General features: G+C 37.4%; 1 protein-coding gene across 3 annotated transcripts in view; it reads right to left on the reverse strand.

Moving 5' to 3' along the window:
- LOC126299422 (E3 ubiquitin-protein ligase HUWE1) overlaps positions 1-19,213 on the reverse strand; it is a 378,230-nt gene that overhangs the window by 138,235 nt on the left and 220,782 nt on the right. For 2 of the 3 annotated variants that reach the window (XM_049991320.1, XM_049991322.1), the window contains exons 27-33: positions 18,056-18,296; positions 12,076-12,235; positions 10,345-10,520; positions 8,633-8,833; positions 8,380-8,529; positions 7,793-7,932; positions 7,393-7,634 (exon numbers count right to left, since the gene is read on the reverse strand). In XM_049991320.1, the coding sequence (XP_049847277.1) occupies positions 7,393-7,634; positions 7,793-7,932; positions 8,380-8,529; positions 8,633-8,833; positions 10,345-10,520; positions 12,076-12,235; positions 18,056-18,296 (1,310 nt within the window). The remainder of the gene's footprint in view (positions 1-7,392; positions 7,635-7,792; positions 7,933-8,379; positions 8,530-8,632; positions 8,834-10,344; positions 10,521-12,075; positions 12,236-18,055; positions 18,297-19,213) is intronic. The other variant, XM_049991321.1, reaches the window with a different exon arrangement.

A 19,213-nucleotide genomic window follows, 5' to 3' on the forward strand; every position in this document is an offset into this window, starting at 1 on the left:
TGTTGTGCCATCCTCTTCCAATGGCATCATAAGGTGCGGTGTAGAGGGACGTGGAACTTTGCAGATGGAAAATATTGATGTTATAGCTGAACAATAATTTATAGGGAAGTAAAAGCATATGTGTCAGACCAATACATGGATCAGAGCAGATGAGGGAGCTTCAAGGGCTCATTGTGGGGAGAGAAACCCCATGCACATCAAATTCCCCTGCCAACTCAATGAAGGATCTGAGAATAAAAACCACTTTCACAGAGAAAATTGAGAACCATTTTCATGGTCAATTAGTCATCCACCAACATTAAATGTAGATAATCTACAGGACCATGTTCAGTACGGAGAGCCAGAAGAAGGGTCCATTCTACCAAGATGTTAGTTGCTGTCTGCAAGGCTCCACAATCACAAAAAAGGTGATGGCTTGTTACATATAATAAAACTATAGTTTAATCTGGTATGGTCAATTTGGAGGTGATACAGGATGGTGGACTCTTTCCAGGAGAAATGGAAGGATGAGTACCATGCAACAGTAGTCTCCTCAAATGTGTGGCATTTGTTGGAGGGGACAGTACTCCACTGGATGATGATCATTTCAGAATGATGAAAGGTCTTGTTTTCACCCACAAAACCGTGTCTGGAATGAAAGGTGAATGTTGGATGAGTAATTGCTTCTTTAGCCAAGTAGATGGTCAGTTTATTCCCGGGATATCCTCATGGCTTGGGATCCAGAGAAAGACATCTGAGCAGGCAATACACTAAAGTCAGAGAGCTGGTCATGAATCCAGATATCACAGAGTGATGAGAGTAACATCTATCAATGGTTTGGAGACTGCTCACAGAATTGCTACTAATTAAAACAAAGTCAGTGAAAGCCTGTTTAATAGAACATAGGGCTCTGTTAATGGCTGTAAGCTCTGCTGTAAAAATTCCAAATGTTACTGGCAATGAATGTTGTTCCTGGTATGCAGGAAATGTTAAAGCATATGCTGATACATTCCTGAGAGATAGGCAGAGGATGCAGCAGAGGGCCTCAAGGTGCATTCCAACTGGTAATCCCAACTGAAAGCATGGATTAGGGGCCAATGTCCCTTGTATGCAAAAAGAATTTGGGGCATTGAATGATTTTAAAACTATCAGTGGTGACTGCATAAGTGGGCAAGAGTTTGGACTGCTGAAAGTGAAGAAGAAATATCCCCGCATTGGCAAGGAGACTGCCCACAATACTAGCCTAGGATGCACAAGTGGCTAGTAACTCTCCAGGATGATGGACTGGGTCCAGAAATTTAAAAGCTGAGGGTGCCACAGAGCCATAATCCTTGCAACCATAGTCCAAACTAGACAAGACCAAGGGTCACTAACTATGGAGGAGATCGGCGTGGCCAAAAGGTGTGGGCAGGAAAGCAATGAGCATCAAGCATTCAGATGCAGATACTCTCTAGTTGATGAATATATAGTAGTCATGTAAGCATTTTATGAAAAGTGAGTCCCAAAAAACCTGACTAGAACAATGTCTGAGTGCTGGGTACCCAAATGGAGTTTTGGGTCAGGATGGAACAAGGCTACACAATGGGAACTATACCAAATGCAAAGATCATCAAGATACAAGTACAGGTATGACCACTTGGCCGAAACATATCAATAGCTCATTGAAAAGTGGTGAAGAGTATAACGCTCAGTGTGAAGTTATGTAGGATGACTTCCTCTTGGACCCAGGGGAGCACAGCAACATACCAAATTTAATCTCAAACAACTGATGAAATAGACACTAGCTAATAAAAATTGGCAGGGATCCTCAGAAGCTCCAGTCATGGAGGATAAGTACTGTATTTACCCGATTAAAAGACAAGGCTTTTTCCCAAATACATGTTTCGAAAAATGTAAGGTCTTCTTATATTCACGTATTAAATTATGGCTACTGAAGTCAGCATTTTTACGTAGTTTAATAGAGTATATAGGGGTTGTCTTGCATTTACAGGTGATGCTCTGCCTGTTGAGGTCGTGTGCAGATTTATTTTGAATAATTTGGAACTGGAGGGCAGGTCTCATTTGAACAGGCTCAGATTTCCTGATACATCAAAGTGTTTGATACAGTATCAGAGTTGCTCAAACAGCTGTGTGACATTTACACTCGAATGGCAGTAGTACAAAGGACACACAAAAAGCTATGAACTTACAACTACAACAATCTATTTCTCTGCTTAAATTTGACAATTTTTGAAACACGGGAGGAAGTAACATTTAATTCCATCATCTAAATCTCTATCTTGTCAATGAGCCAGTGGGGATGCAATCAATACTTTTGGAAGAAAGAGACATTGTAACATTCTCACATCAGTACAGAAGTGAAGCCCGATATGTATTCACAAAAAGAACAGCTGTGCTGTCAGGTCTTACCATAACCACAAATTCAGAAATTATGTGCTGTTACAATTATTATTATTATTATTATTATTATTATGAACAGTGATACCATAGACAACATGGTTTGTAAGAAAGAAGATAGAAAACAAAACAGTCTGGAAATTAATGAAAACCATTTCTTTTTCTTTATTTTATGTCTCATTATATTACCAAAATGTAGACAAAAAATGGCACACGTATTGAGTAAGTAGAGTGAAAGCCCGCTTTCACACTTTTCAAGGGACGTAAAACAAAAGCATAAAGTGCGAGAAAATGTAAAGCGATGGAAATAACGTTTTAAGCTGTAAAAGTTACATATAGGAACCCCCTTGCACTTTATGTATGATATATATACATAACAAGCATCAAAAGACTTGTCAAGGACTTGTTTATTATCTAGTAAAAACTGCTGATATAAATGGACGTGATAACTGTTTGGGAAGTCGGAATGTTTCATTCATTTTTATATGTCATAATCAATGTTTTTGAAAGCCTGCAGCTGCCATTCATTATTTAAATAATGGAACACTGCACTCGTTGCATTTTTTTCATGCTTAGCATGACGCATTTCGAGGATTTTTTCTCATTGTCAAGTGCAAATGTGTAATTAAGTATTTTGTGTGGCATTTGAATATTTGTTATTCTGTGTCTCTTGCACTGTAGTTGTCTTTTTGAGGTTATCAGGTACTATACCTCATCAGTTATCTGGAAACACAAACATGTGAAAACTGTCATTCACATTGTTTGTTTGTGTAACATCACAAAAAATACATACGCAAATACTGCACTAGACAATGAGAATAAATTCTCGAAACACAGTTTGCTCAGCATAAATAAAATACATAACTGGTGCTGTGTTTAAACTGAAAACATTTGAGCAACATAAAGTAAATGACAGTGTCAACTAGTGCTCCAAGTGTCCATACGCTGAGACACGCTAAATATGGTTTGACAAAGTGTCACGATGATCACAACAATCATGAAACTGCATTTGCACAGTAGAGACAGTTTGGAAATGTTGTGATTGGTCATATCTTCATTCAAATGAACCTAGTTACTCCCATCAGCCACCACACTGAGCAAAGCTTGGCAGCAGTGGGAGATACGGCACAAATTGTTCCAACTCTTATACGTTTACCAGTTCAAATCTGCTGAGTAGAGTGCTCTGGTATTTGTAAACACTACTGGATGGCCAACATATTACCAGTGTCTTTTTTCTCTACAAACTTTTTTTTTGTAATGCGTAAATCATCGGAAAATTATAAATGTGTTGATGTAAAATCAGGTAAAAATTAACATTGTGGGCGTAGGAAATATAATCGGACCAATAAAAAATGTCGTAAGCAGCGGGAAAACGTTAATTCTGGGAACATAAAAGCCAGATTATACTGTATACTGTTAACTTTTTAAGGCAGATACTTTATGCCAGTAGAACAGCCAATTTTGGTTTGGTTAGTCTGATTACGTTAAAAACATGTTATTGTCAAGGAGCCTCTCTTGGGGGGGGAAAAAAAAAAAAAAAAAAAAAAAAAAAAAAGGCTGGGGTGGGGGGGATGTGTGTCATACTCTGGTAAATATGGTAAAATGTGATGGCACACATGGTGATGTACGCCTTATGTAGGTCCAAAAAGACTGCAGTGAGGTGTTGATGTTTAAAAAAGACTGCAGTGAGGTGTTGATGTTTAAAAAAGACTGCAGTGAGGTGTTGATGTTTAAAAAAGACTGCAGTGAGGTGTTGATGTTTAAAAAAGACTGCAGTGAGGTGTTGATGTTTAAAAAAGACTGCCAGATTTCCGTTTCTAACTTAATGAGATGGTTAGTTGTAGACAGTCCCTCCTGGATAACACACTGATGCAATGCCCCATTATTCCAGAACCCAACATAACTGGTGGGCTAGCATTATTATCACACACTGTGCAGAGCATGCTGGCAAGGCTAACTAGTCAGCAGCATAGTTAAAATATGGTGGTTTAAAGGAAATAGTAATATACTAATGTCATAGCGTGCATGACTAACGTAATTATAAGAGTAGGATGGAAGCTAAGTGAAATTACAATTCTACTGTTTTAACACTCACAGCCACATAGGCTTGGGTATGGGTGTGAGAAATATTAGCAATGAGCATATATTGATGAACCAGTGACAACACTGTACAATCAATGGTGAACAGATTGCACAATATGCCAACATAATCACAGCTTATCATTCATAAAACAAAAAATTTATCAAGTGTAATAGTTATAAAAGTAATCATAATTGTGTAGCCAATGGTGAGTATGCAACATAACATATAAATAACACATGTTGTTATATAATACATAATATATAAATATATACCTACATGTTATTAATATTTTTAAATATTATGACTGGATAAACACAAATAAGGGTATTTAAAGCAAAATTTATATGTTTTCTTAAAATAAGGATGTTTGAAGAAAGAAATTCATACCTTTTCTGTAAATGCTCCTACTTGTGTCCATCCAGTCATCATAGCATGTTTCTCACATACTTTTTTTAAAAAAAAAAATAACATACAGGGATATATGTATATGTTATGTCATATAATTATTACACTTGACCAACTCCATTCTTCTGTTTATAACTGACAATGGATATTTAGGTAGCGTATAATGCATACTCACCTTTGGATACACAATTATGATTACTTTTATAACTATTACACCTGATGATACTTTTGTTACATAAATGATAATCTGTATTTATGTTAACATATTGTACAATCTGTTCATCACTGACTATACAGTATTGTCATTGGTTCATCAAAATACGCTCACTGCAAATATTTCTCAGACCCGTGCCCAAGCCTAGGTGACGGCGAGTGTTATCGCAACAGTAGAACTGTTGTTCTGCTTTGCTACCACCCTGCTCTTATAATTATGTTAGTGAAGCACGCTAAGGCATTTGTGTATTATTAGTTCCTTTTGAGCACCATATTATACTGTAAATTCAGTGTCACAAGCAAATGTTTTTATTCTTGTCATGACAAGTAACTTTTAACTATGTACCACACCACCTTCTCTCTCTCTGCCCCCTTTCTTTCCCTAACCCTGGCTTTTGGATTTAGTGTTAGATGGGGTATACAATAATTTTTTTGCATGGCTAGGCTTGGATGGATTAGTCAATTGTATAAGGAGAAAAAAAAGATATGGAGGAGGGGGGGGGGGGGGGAGGGGAGTCATGTACAGTGGGCAACTTCATCAGCTGTTGTGTATTGAGTGCTTGTAGGACATAATGACAATGTAGGAGGAGAGCAAATACACATTAAGATTACATTTTTCCAAACATGTAATTTATAATGGTGAAATGCACCATGTCATCACGAATAAAATGTAAGGATTTATCTTTGTGAGTTCTATACTGTTTAATGTGTGTTTTACATTTTGTGAAACAAACTTCATGAGATTAATTTCAAAATATTCCAACATATCACCAGTTAATATGATTGCACCACCTGATGCATGTATAATAATTCGAAAAGGCTCTGTGGTGCCTCAGTTTGGATGATGTAAGGCCATCAACTTGGCATGTATTTTTAACTTAACTGGTGCTGCTTATGTTGTACTTTTCCTTTTTATTCATTTAGCAATATGTCTTGGAGCATTCTGTTCTATAAATGACAAATCAAGTGGAACATTTTAATGTATTTACACTTTGTTCTCAAAATTTCAGTGACAAATTTATATGAACAGATATGCAAAGGAATGTGAACTTATTTGTAAAAACTTTGGGTCATCCCAAAAAATGGTTATATCTTATGCAGATTACCAATTACCTATTTCCTTTTCATACAGTGCAATGTCAATATGAAGATGACCGCACAATTTTGTCAAAACTAGTTATTGGAGTAAAGGTCCTAAAATCAAGCAATCTTTGCTTTCACAAAAAAATATATATAAACAGAGATCACCCCAACAACATGTGTAAGTTAGATAGTAAGATGCCTTTAACTTCTTGTTTATATCTTTGAAAAGCAGCCAGATAAGAACAGGGAATTAACGTGCTTGCAAAGTGGGTCACAAGGTGTTCACCAAGAACTGCTGCCACAGTACATCTACCACCCTGAAGGAAGAGACCCAGAACAGTTGTTTCTCTCTGGCAGCCCAATAGATTACTGAGCTTGACCCACATTTGGGATGAAGAAACATACATTCCCAGCTACAATGTCATCAATGAAGTCTGGCAGAGAAGGGAACGAAGATGACAGAAGATGTATCCACCCATCAGTTGGCTCTTCGAAGGGACCAGTGTGGTAATTTGTCCCTCTAGTGGAGCCAATGAAGTGACATGGTCATCAAAAATTGTTCAAATGGTTCTGAGCACTATGGGGCTTACACCTGAGGTCATCAGTCTGCTAGAACTTAGAACTACTTAAACCTAACTAGTCTAAGGACATCACACACATCCATGCCCAAGGCAGGATTCGAACCTGCGACCGTAGCAGTTGTGCCGTTTCAGACTGAGTGCCTAGAACAGCACAGCTACATGGTCATCAGAAAGTGGTCATAAATATGAGGGTAATCCCAAAAGTAAGGTCTCCATAGCACTGGAGCTTGGAGCTGCAAGGTAACTGTTGACCACACTGTTTCTGTCCCCAGGAAATGAATATAAATTAACTGAAATTAAGTGGTATGAAGTGTGGGAATGAAATGGGAGAACCAGGATCAACACCTGATGAGCAAGTTCAGTTGCTAGCAGAGAATACATCCTACAAAATTAGTCAGAAAAAAGATATAATCAGAGTAAAATGGCAGTACAGGAAAGTAAGGAGGACTGCAAGGTTTGGGGACCCATGCTCACAACACACATGCTTGCATAATAGTTCTGAGCCCACTGTGGGGTGGCCTATAGTTCAGAAAATTGGAAAGTGCATTGCAGTATGTTTAGATTGCAAAATCTATGTACTATCCCACCCAAAATTCATTCTGGCTCTTGAAATGACAACTTCAAGCATAAAAAGGAGATTTGCAAAATTACCTCTGTTGTTAGTTGCTTGCTCATCTGTAATTGCTATACTCCGTGTATTTCTTCCACTCTTACTAGAACCTGTTGAAACGGGCATGTTAATAATTCTCGTCACCACCTCAAGAGTTCTTAACACAGAATTCATTGTGTTTGGCAGAGATGTGCTGCACAGGTCTAGTGAGTGAGTAATTTTAGCCAGGTCGGTCACCAATCCTTTCCGTATCATTATTTTGACAATATGGTTCATACTGCTGCTGTAAAGAAGGAATGTATACAGACCACAGCTTACTGCTCATTTATAAAACTAAATTGAATGTAAATTTTGTGTCTAAATAAGGGTTGACTCTGAAAATATTCAAGGAAGGACACACACACACACACACACACACACACAGTGTGTGCTTAACATTACCTATAATGAAGCCTTGGAACTTCAACAGGGCCTGGAGAATTATATATAATAGAAGACACAAGTGCACTCAGCTGCTGAATTCGTGTATGTTTTTCTGAGCACTCGTACCAATTGACACATCGAACCAATGCAGATTTCACCTGTAACAAGTAGTTCATATTTGACAAACTAGGAAATTTCAGCATTGCTCAAACAGCAATTTATTTGTGTGTGAAACATTAAGCTTAGATACAAAGTACAACAAATGAGGTATATTAACTTTGCAGAAATCAATGATATTGTTATTAAATCAGTTGTTACATTTGAAGTTACATTAGAATTGACACCTATGAATTTCATTTGACTAGTGCAGCTCCATACTATTCTACCCCTTCATAACTCAGTGATAAATTAACACCATTCTTACAATTACCTCCAAACTAAAAATTTTATAATACTTTTCTTTTTCTTTAAGAGAAAAAAAATCCCGATTCACACAATTAAAATTGATTCATTATGTTCTCACATAGGCATTTTATTTTTAATTCAAGCAAGCACTTTTTGCATTTTTCCTTGGTTTCATGATTAATTTTGTAAAGTTACTATACCTCCGAGATCACTGTTCCTTGAACATCTGATGCATGACTGCATGAAGCAAGTGCAACAATAAGTACTCGTGCCATTGTTGAACACTCTTTGTCAGCTGGTTCCTTGCTCATAAGGAAGTTATCTAGCATGAAAGCCAGTGCTGAACACTCCTGTTAAAGTAAAAAAAAAATTGTTTACTAGTCAGAATACTTGTTTTACAATCTTGTTCAAATTTAGTAATACAGAAATTTTACTAGCAAGGAATGAACTTACCTCTTTAACCAATTCTGTCTGTCCAGCAGTGTAAACGTGATCACTTATAACTTTTGCAAATGCCGAATAAGACTTTGCAATGTCTGCTAAAATTTTAAGAATTGCTGACTTAGTTAGGAGTGGGCGTCTCCATGCCTGGGATGAACTGCCTTCTGTGGTCTTCAGAGAAGTTTTTGTGTTTGAACTTTCTTTACTTTTTATCTAAATCATAAAACAAAGTACATGCATTATATCTTATAATTTTGTTAGTCAATTTGAACTTGCACAGTTTATAGTCAAACCAGAAAAGCTTAAAGGCAGTGTGAACGGTGTATATTAGTACACTCTGTATTAAAAATAAAACGCATAATTATATGTAATATCGTTTTCAGCTTAGATTATTTAAATTTTTACTTGTCATTACGCTGGTCAAACCAATACCTGGCAGCTGCTTGTATTGCACATTAAAAATTGCCATGCAGCATTCAAATTATTCAGAAGTACTTTGATTATGACAAAGCCAAATGCCAAATGGTTCTTCAACCAACATAATGACCTGCAATGTATTTAAAAATAAACCGTAACTATCTGAAGCCAAATCCAGCAACACATCTATACGAAAAATGTTTCCATGCTGATGTTAAGTTCTTGTGTAGAAACTGGCCATTATTTCTTCCTTTAAGACACCATGTGCATGTGCATGTGTGCGCGTGCGCACGCAGTGTTTGTCTATAATCTAAAGCCAACAATGTACACTGAAAAATCAAGCTTTGTGAACGTAAGTAATTACAATGCCATGGAGATGGCTATAAATAAAACTGAGATTGCATGAATATGGAACACACAACACTTTGGTGCAAGTAGACAGAAGAGCAGCCATGATTAACAGCATGGCAGTGATAATGAAACTAACGTAGCAGCTTGAAAATTGCAACGATACAACAACAAATAAACAAAGCACGCGTCATCAATGTAAAATGACAGTCTACCAAAATAACCAAAAATATAACTAAATTGCAAATAATAACTGACTGATCCTCTTAGTTTAGTGGTGTACATAATGTATCTTAAAACTATGGATTAGAATAATGTTAAAATTTTCTTTTTCTTTTCACCTACACAGTGGATACAGCACATTCTGTAAGGTGGGGGAGGTATACCTGAGAGTTTTATTTTAAACCGTCCAAATGCTCCAAGCATGGTTGCAGTAAAGATTACACAGGAAGCAAGGTATGTGCTGGAAACAGATATTAATGACAGGCTTTCCTAAGCAATTAACAGTTAGTTCTACCACTGCTGAATGCTGCTTTCTGGGGGGGGGGGGGGGGGGGGGGGAAGGAGGGGGGGATGGAGCAGAGAGAGGAGGGAGAGAGGTGGGGCAGCACCCCACTCCCCCAGACACTCATCTCTCCCACTGAGGGGAAAAAATCCTTCTTTCCAGTAAAAGTAATTGAGCCATGGCACTCTCAGACTGCTCAGCTGCAGAAGACGTAAGTTATATTTTGCATTTGTAGGGTATGCAGCATCTGACAATCTTGGGTGGTGCTGTACAAGTGTGTATGTCATATAGGATTAGTCTGATCCTTGTTTCCTTAATGTTTACTTGTATAAAAAAAACTATAAGCTGAGTTAAAGAATTACATATTTATAAGTAATGTAGATTAGTCAGACCTACAAAAAGAGCCTTTTAAATATACATATTGAAAAAAAAGGTATGTATAATATGTATTTACCTTCTCTTGAACTTTGCTGCCAACTGATTTCACTTCTACATCTTGAGTATTGTGAGGCTCAATTAGTGCATTCAAAAGATCAATGACAACTTTAACTGAGTCATCATCCCTTGCTTCAGCAGTTGTATTTTTGGATGGGAGGCACTTGACAAGCAACCGCTGGCCTTCGTCATCATCTAGGAAAGAACCATATAAGAAGTATATGTAAATTTTGAGTCCTGAGGAATTTTAATAGAAAAGCTAAAAATACCTTCCAGCTAACAAAAAACCAGTAACATAATTTAAAACTTTACACTTTTCCAATACAAACACCTACTGGGAAGTAAGGAAGAATTAAAGCAATTGTAAAACCTTTCGATATGGACAAACTGTGATTCCACAATTATGAATAAAGACAAACAACATTTGAAAACTGGTCTGTTGAGAGGGAGGGCGGAATGGGGGGAGAGGGAGGGGGGAATGGGGGGAGGGGCGAGAGGGAGGGGGTGAAAGGGGCGAGATGGAGGGGGTGAAAGGGGCGAGATGGAGGGACGGGGAAAGGGGCGAGATGGAGGGACGGGGAAAGGGGCGAGATGGAGGGACGGGGAAAGGGGCGAGATGGAGGGACGGGGAAAGGGGCGAGATGGAGGGACGGGGAAAGGGGCGAGATGGAGGGACGGGGAAAGGGGGGAGAGGGACGGGGAAAGGGGGGAGAGGGACGGGGAAAGGGGGGAGAGGGGGGCCCAAACCATTTTCTAAGTTCGGGTCCCATAACGTCAACAGATTTGGCATTTTTTGAAATCCAGTTTCCTTCTATTGCAGTTTTGACTGTAGTACTTGTTGGTTTCATTGCTAATATATTCAAATAGCTCTTTCTCAAAATATAATTCTAGATATCCTCGGCACTCTGTGTATCTTTGGGAAATACATTTGGTCACAGGGATCCTTCAATTTATTATTGCTCCTCAGGAAATCAAAGTCTGACCACTGTGCACTGTCTTCTTCATCTGATTCAGCTGAATCAGTTGGCAACCATAGCATTCGCCAAATTATTCTTGGATGTATTTCACTATCTTCCTGTGACTCTACTTCACATTCATTTCTTTTTTTGCCATCCAATGTATTCTTCCCAATCGGCCAAGTAGTCCGGAAGACGTCAGACAAGACGTCCGCACATTCATCATAAACAATTGTATCGAGCTTTCATCTGCCATAATGAAAGGGCACAAGTACTTATAAAAACAATAAACTTACTGACATGAGTAACTTATTGTTACCTAAACAAAACATCATCAGAATGCGAAAGATATTAAACTGCTATCACCGGCCACTGCATGATACTATGTTCACGGCACCACTGTGGTGTCGCCGGCTGCTGACTGCTATTTCCCGCACAACACCACTGTGGTGTCAATGGACAGCATAGTGTTAATTGACTTAATTGGGGAGTTTTGGTGGAACATTGCAGTAGTAACACAATGAAATAATCATTTGCCTCCTTTCACTAATTTTTAACACATATGACCCAAATTTGGATTCCAGGCACATTTGCCAGCATTACACTGTTTCAAAGATGTTATCACCACACTGTGATTTACTACCATTCATATAATCCACAACCATGAGTGAGGAATTTAGGCACTAGTTAAGAGGTTATAATGGTAAGCAACACAGTAATTGAGTAACAATTCTAAATATTACATGGGATCACACAGGCCAACTCTTGTAAGAAGTCTAACATTTAATACTTACTTCGCTTTGAGAGGTGATTTATGTCAATCCTTAGAACATCAGATGCAATTTCTGCATACATGTCTGGTGCACGGCAAACACATGAAGATGTCTGCAGCATGAAAAACAATATCTCCTTGTATGGAGTAGGGTCATTCAGTTGTGCCTGTGTACGTATTACCTAGAATATATTTCAAAATCATTAAACAGAACTAATTCACTGTAATCATACAAAGAAACAGTTAAAGTAAACCAACAAAGAAAGTATGTGAAATGCTAAATAAATATTTCACCACATTTGCACTTGAGTCTGTCAGAGCGATTACAAAAGAGCACTCATTTATACCAACAGATTAGATACAAATTAATCAGTGTGGCATTACATAATTAAACCCATTTCTTCAATTAGGCCTGCTCAAAAAATTATACAATAACTCTACTTGCACTGCAACAACTAGTTAACCACCTTTTGAGAACAGTGTGATAATGATCTGCCAATACTGTCTTCTGTACACTACTTTCTTTCACTTTATTTCCCATTCTTCCTTGTGGACCCCATGAATACTTGTTTCTTCAAATGAGTAGGTAGTTTATTACCTTATAAAAGTTTACTAGACAACTCCATCAATGTCTCACATTTTACGAACATACTTTCTTTCATTTTTATTTTCAGTCATACAATTAATTAGATAGTGTCCATGTTGCAGGTGATGTTTCAACCTATGGAATTTGAAGTTGATAACAGATTAGAGATTATATTAGATTAGTTTTCATTCCATAGATCCGTGTTGAGGAGATCCTCGTGGATGTGGAACATGTCACCTTTTTTATTTTGTATTTTTTTAAGCTGAAATAACAATACTAACAGTATAAATATATACAACACAACATTTGTTTCTATTAAAAATTCGTCAATGGAGTAGGAGGAGTTGGCTACTAGTAAGTCTTTCAGGCTCCTTTTAAACTGATCTCTATTTTCAACTAAATTTTTTTATGTTTGCTGGCAAATTATTGAAGAGGAGTGTTCCTGAGTAGTGGACCCCTTTTTGAACTAAAGTAAGTGCTTTTAAGTCCTTGTGCAGATCATTTTTGTTCCTGGTATTGTATGTATGAACTGAGATGTTTGTTGGAAAAAGAGATATACTATTTAGGACAAATTTCATTAAGGAGTAAATATACTGAGAGGCAGTAGTTAGTTTACCCAGTTCTTTGAAGAGGTTTCTACAAGACGTCCGTGAGTTTACTCCACAAATAATACGTATTACACGCTTTTGGACTCTGAAAACTTTTGTTTGACTTGAAGAGTTACCCGAAAATATTATACCACATGACATTATGGAATGAAAGTAGGCAAAGTATGCAAGCTTTTTCACTTTTATGTCGCCTATGTCTGCTAACACTCAAATTGAAAATACAGATTTGTTAAGGCGTTTCTGCAGTTCTGTGGTGTGCTCCTCCCAACTGAATTTATTATCAAGTTGTAATGCCAGGAATTTAAGACTGTCAACCTCTTCAATCTGCTGTTCTTCATACTTTATGCATATGCTGGGTGGAAACCTCTTACAGGTTCTGAATTGCATATAGTGAGTCTTTTCGAAGTTTAATGTCAGTGAGTTGGAACTTCCTGGCAGATTAAAACTGTGTGCCCGACCGAGACTCGAACTCGGGACCTTTGCCTTTCGCGGGCAAGTGCTCTACCAACTGAGCTACCGAAGCACGACTCACGTTCGGTACTCATTGGTAGAGCACTTGCCCGCGAAAGGCAAAGGTCCCGAGTTCGAGTCTCGGTCGGGCACACAGTTTTAATCTGCCAGGAAGTTTCATATCAGCGCACACTCCGCTGCAGAGTGAAAATCTCATTCTCAGTGAGTTGGCTTTAAATCATTTATTAATATCCATGAAAATATCATTAGCTGGTCTTTCTAGAACTACACTCGACATACTATTTATTGCAATACTTGTGTCATCTGCAAACAAAACGAACTCTGCTTCTGGCAGTGTAACTCATGAGAGATCATTAATGTACACAAGAAAAAGCAATGGCCCTAAGATGGATCCTTGTGGGACACCACACGTAATTTCTTCCCGTTCTGATGATGACTTCATTCATTAGTCCCTTGCACCGACACCCTTTGTTTCCTGTTAGCGAGGTATGACTTTAACCATTTTGAAGCACTGCCTGTGACACCATAGAATTCTAATTTATTTAAAATAATGATGTGGTTTACACAATCGAATGCCTTTGACAAATCACAGAAAATACCTGCTGCTTGTAACTTGTTATTTAATGAATTAAGTACATTTTCACTGTAGGTGTAAGTAGCCTTTTCGATATCAGAACCCTTCAGAAATCCAAACTGTGTTCTTGATAATACGTTATTTGTGGTCAGATGGTTGAGAAGCTGCCTGTAGATTACTTTTTCTAAAATTTTTGAGAATGCTGGCAAAAGTGAAATCGGTCTGTAGTTTGATGGCATCTCTTTATCCCCTTTCTTGAATAGAGGCTTAACATCTGCATATTTCAGCCATCAGGAAATGTCCCAGTTATAATTGACTGGTTACACAAGTAACTTACAATTGTACTAAACTCACGAGGACATGCCTTAATCAACTTTGTTGATATTTCATCGTAACCACTAGAATGCTTTGTTTTTAAAGATGTTGTTATGGAAGTTATTTCTTTTGGTGATGTGAGTGACATATTCATGTTCCTAAAGCTATTTGTAAAGGCTAGTTTCAGATATTCAAGGGCATTATTTACTGATCCTGACAATCCCATTCTATCAGTAATGGATATAGAGTACTTGTTAAATAGATTTGCCACACTATGCCCATTGGTTACTAATGTGTCATGTACCCTTAGTGCTATTTGCTCCTGTTCCTTTCTGGTTCTACCAGTCTCCTCTTTCACTATATCCCATATTGTTTTTATTTTGTTCCCTGACATTGCTATCTTCTTCTCGTAGTTTATTTGTTTAGATGTCTGAATTACTTTTTGCAATATTTTACAGTATTCCTTGTATTTAGCTAAATCATCAGCATCGGAGCTATTCTTGGTCGACAGATACATTTTCCTTTTTGTCTTACAGGAAATCTTTATTCCTTGCGTGATCCATAGTTTTATTATAGACTTCTGTTTAATTTGAGTAACTTTTAGAGGAAAACAGTTTTCAAACATGGTACTGACATTGTTCATGAATGTGTTATATTTTTCATTCGTGTCATGAGCACTATAAACATCTTTCCAGTTCATATCACTGAGCAGTTTTCTAAAACACTCAATTTTTGGTTGATTGAATACTCTCCTGTATTCAGATTTAGTAGTCTTGATAATCTGCTTAGAATTTACATCTAAAACAAGGAGCTGCATGTCATGATCTGATAGTCCATTTATTACAGGTTTTATGATATGATTTTGTTCCTTTGATTTGTCTATAAAAATGTTATCAATGGCTGTCCTTGAGGATTTAGTGATCCTAGTTGGAAAGTTTACAGTGTGTGTGAGACTGAAAGACAACATTACTAACTGCAGTAAATGTTTACTGGAAGATTGAATTAGAAAATCTGTATTAAAGTCACCAGCAATCAAAATTTCTTTGTTTCTTACTGTTAAATAACCCAAAAGAGCTTCTAGATGATTTATGAATTGATTATAATTTCCTGCAGGTGCTCGGTAAATAGTTACTATTATGTAGGATCTGTTATGGAACTCTACTTCTGTTGCACATGCTTCTAGATGGTGCTCTAAACAGAATTTATTAATATCAATGTTCTTGAATTTATGGCAGTTTTTAATAAATGTGGCAACTTCTCCTCCCCTCCATATCTACTCTGCAGAAGTAGGAAGCTAGCTTAAATCCTGAAATGTGTAACATACCTATACCAGTGGTCACTTGATGTTCAGAGAGGCAGATTATGTCGATTTTGTTAGATGAATTCATTTCATCGATACAAATGAGTAGTTCATCAACTTTATTTCTGAGTCCCGGAATGTTCTGGTGTAATAAAGATAACTGATACTGCATACTAATGTGATTGTAACTGCTTTGGTGAAGATGAACTGGCAGTTTCTGATTACTTTCTGTTAAACATTGTTTAAATGGAGGCTGTATGCTAAAATCTGATTTCTGTTCATCTATTTTCTCAAACTGAGTTTGTCTGCCAATCTCTCTTAAAACTCGTTTTCTATCCCCCTTCCCTATCCTAAAAAAGGCATCCCTCTGACACCTGTGACCACTGGTATTTTACCACTTGTGACAGTGTCCCCTCTTAAGTTTTTTGCAATCAAGCCAGACAGTTTTCCCTTCCGTTTCCTATTGAGGTGAAGGCCATGCCTAGTGTAGTCCCTCCTATCAATAGCATCCACAGGAAACAAACCAATATGGGACCCTATATCCGTCCTAAGCAGCCACTCCAACTCCAAGTTCACCCTACCTACAGAAGAGTTCAAATGAGGCCGATCATGGCGTCTCAACACAGACACAAATCCCACACTCGTATGCTTCGTTGCTGATGCTATCTTCACCAGGTCACTCTCTATGGAATTTTCAGAGTCTCTGTCAATGCTGTTTCCTGGACCACCCACTATAACCACGGCATCCTCCTTCGTGAAATCCTTGCATAGAGAACCTATATCCTCTGTTACCTGACCCAGATCTGCACTAGACTTGAAAAAGTTTGTGATCTGGTACTCTGGACCTAGATTTTCCTGCAGTAGTTGGCCAACACCTCTACCATGGGAACTACCTAACAACAGAACTTACTTTCTCTTTACAAATTTCCCTACCTTTTTCAAGTCCTTGAAAGCTTGTTGTGCCCTTTCTACAGCTTCAGCTACATGAGGCTCATCCGATTCTGACTGAGGCAACAGGTCAAATCTATTTTCAAGATTTATCACAACGCTGTCTGATACTCTCCTTTGCCTGTTCCCCCTATTACCTGTTGCCACTTCCCACCTCTGTTCACCCTTCTCCCTCTTTAACCTGTCCAGATCCTCCCTTGCCTTGTCTAGGTCAGCTTGAAGAGCTGCAATTTTCCCTTCCTGTTCCAGTATTTTCCTATCTCTACTGCAGATTCTACAATACCATTGGTGAGCCTCATTTATGTCCCCATTTCCCATGCCACTACATTCACCCCAAAGAAAGAAACTACAACACCCATCACACCATACCCCGGAACTAATGATCCTACAGCATGTCACACACTTCTCACTCATGGCAAAAACAGAAATCGTATAAACTTATTTAAGTACTGGCTAATACGTAAACAAAGGACCCTAGAGACTATTCAGGCAGATATAAATAAGTTGAAAGCGCAATGAATAAAAAACACTGGTGATTACATATAAGTTTAAGTCACTGTTTACTTACGATACACGCGCGTGAAATTAAGCCTAAAGTCTGTGCTATAGGTGCGAGAAGGAAAATAAACTTCTTACCCCATTTAATCTTATTTAACACTTCACCAACACTTCCACTGATGTAACAACACTTATATTTATACCAACTGGAAACGTTTACCTATAAGTTTAATTCACTGCTTACTTACGATTTGCGCGCGTGAAATTAGGCCTAGGATTCGTGCTACAGGCGCGAGAAGAAAAATACGCTTCTTACACTGTTTAATCTTATTTTATACTTCACGAACACTTCCACTAATTCAACAACACTTATATTATATTTATAACACCTGTAGACGTTTAAAAATAGCTTAATAACAACGCTTTTTATAATTATTTAGTGCAGCAAATACTCTAAGAGTAATGGCCTAAGCTGCACAATTATATATATATATATATATATATATATATATATATATATATATATATATATATATATATATATACTACAGTATTAGACTCCTTATAATAGGGTACATTATACTTTTAAAATATTTGTGTACTTTGAATTCATACTTCAATAATACACATGCTGATCCAACACAGGTTTGTTTAGATTACAACTGGTATAATGTATATCCTCTCACTGATAATTTATCGTACCTTCTCCATTGTGTGCCTGAGAACAGCATATTCTTCTATGGCATGTCTTATAAGTATTGTAGCCATATTCAAGGAAGCAGCATTGAATGGACCAGTTGTCAGAGACAGCAAGGTCTGTATACCACCAGCTTCAATAAAAGCTTTCGCTAATTCATAATTTCTTGTGAGACGTATGCAGGCGAACATTGCTGAGTGAAGCGTATCTCTGTCAAGTGATATCTTCATTAAGCCAACACATGCCCTGCAAGTTCAAAGTTTATTAGAATACTGGAAGTATAATCAACACATTTTGTTTACATGACAAATCTGAAGCAAATACTTCCACAACAAAACTGATGGGGAGGTTTTTTTTTTTCTCCTTACAGTGAATCTATTAAAAACATACCTTTTAAGTGTTTCATAACTTAATAATAAAAATATTTTTAGCGAAATTTAACATGGATGCAGTGAACAATATGGTTTATATAAATTTATGAACATTTTTTGTCTTTTTGGTCTTACTGTGGAACACAGGAAACATATCATGTATAAGTTCTATAGAAAATTGGTGACGAAGCCAAAGCTGAGAAGCTTTATCCTCTTAGTTTAACGAGACAGGTATGTCATTTGTCTAGTGAAGAACTCATTCAAACACTGTTTTTAACTGCCAAGTGAGAAGATTTGGTATTACATGAAATCTATCAATAAGACTCCGAAGATAAATAAAATCGAGAACTAGATGGCAGTGAAGTATCACTGTGTGCTTAAGTGTTCACCTTCCCCAATTTTCCAGTTGCAACCTTTACATTTTACTCAGATGTGTGAAACTCATTGGTACGTCTCACTCAATCTTGACGACGATGATTTCTTATATCAGTCAACATGTGCACATGCACATGCGCATGCACGCTTCAATCTTATTTCTCTGAATTCACATCACCTACTGCAAAATTACAGCAGGACCATGTCTGTGGTAATTGTTTGTAATTTTAATAGACACAACAAAGAAGGGTTCATAAGAAAGTGGTAATCAGAGAAATCTCTTACCAGTTTTAATTATTAATTGCTGTAAAAATTATATGGGCACCTGAGACTAGTACAGGACGGTCATAAGGTAACAGCTGCATTACAGACAACCATTTCATACAGAATGGCCACAAGGAGAGCAGGGTTGACTTG

Source organism: Schistocerca gregaria, chromosome X (genome assembly GCF_023897955.1).
Source record: "Schistocerca gregaria isolate iqSchGreg1 chromosome X, iqSchGreg1.2, whole genome shotgun sequence".
Taxonomy (NCBI): domain Eukaryota; kingdom Metazoa; phylum Arthropoda; class Insecta; order Orthoptera; family Acrididae; genus Schistocerca; species Schistocerca gregaria.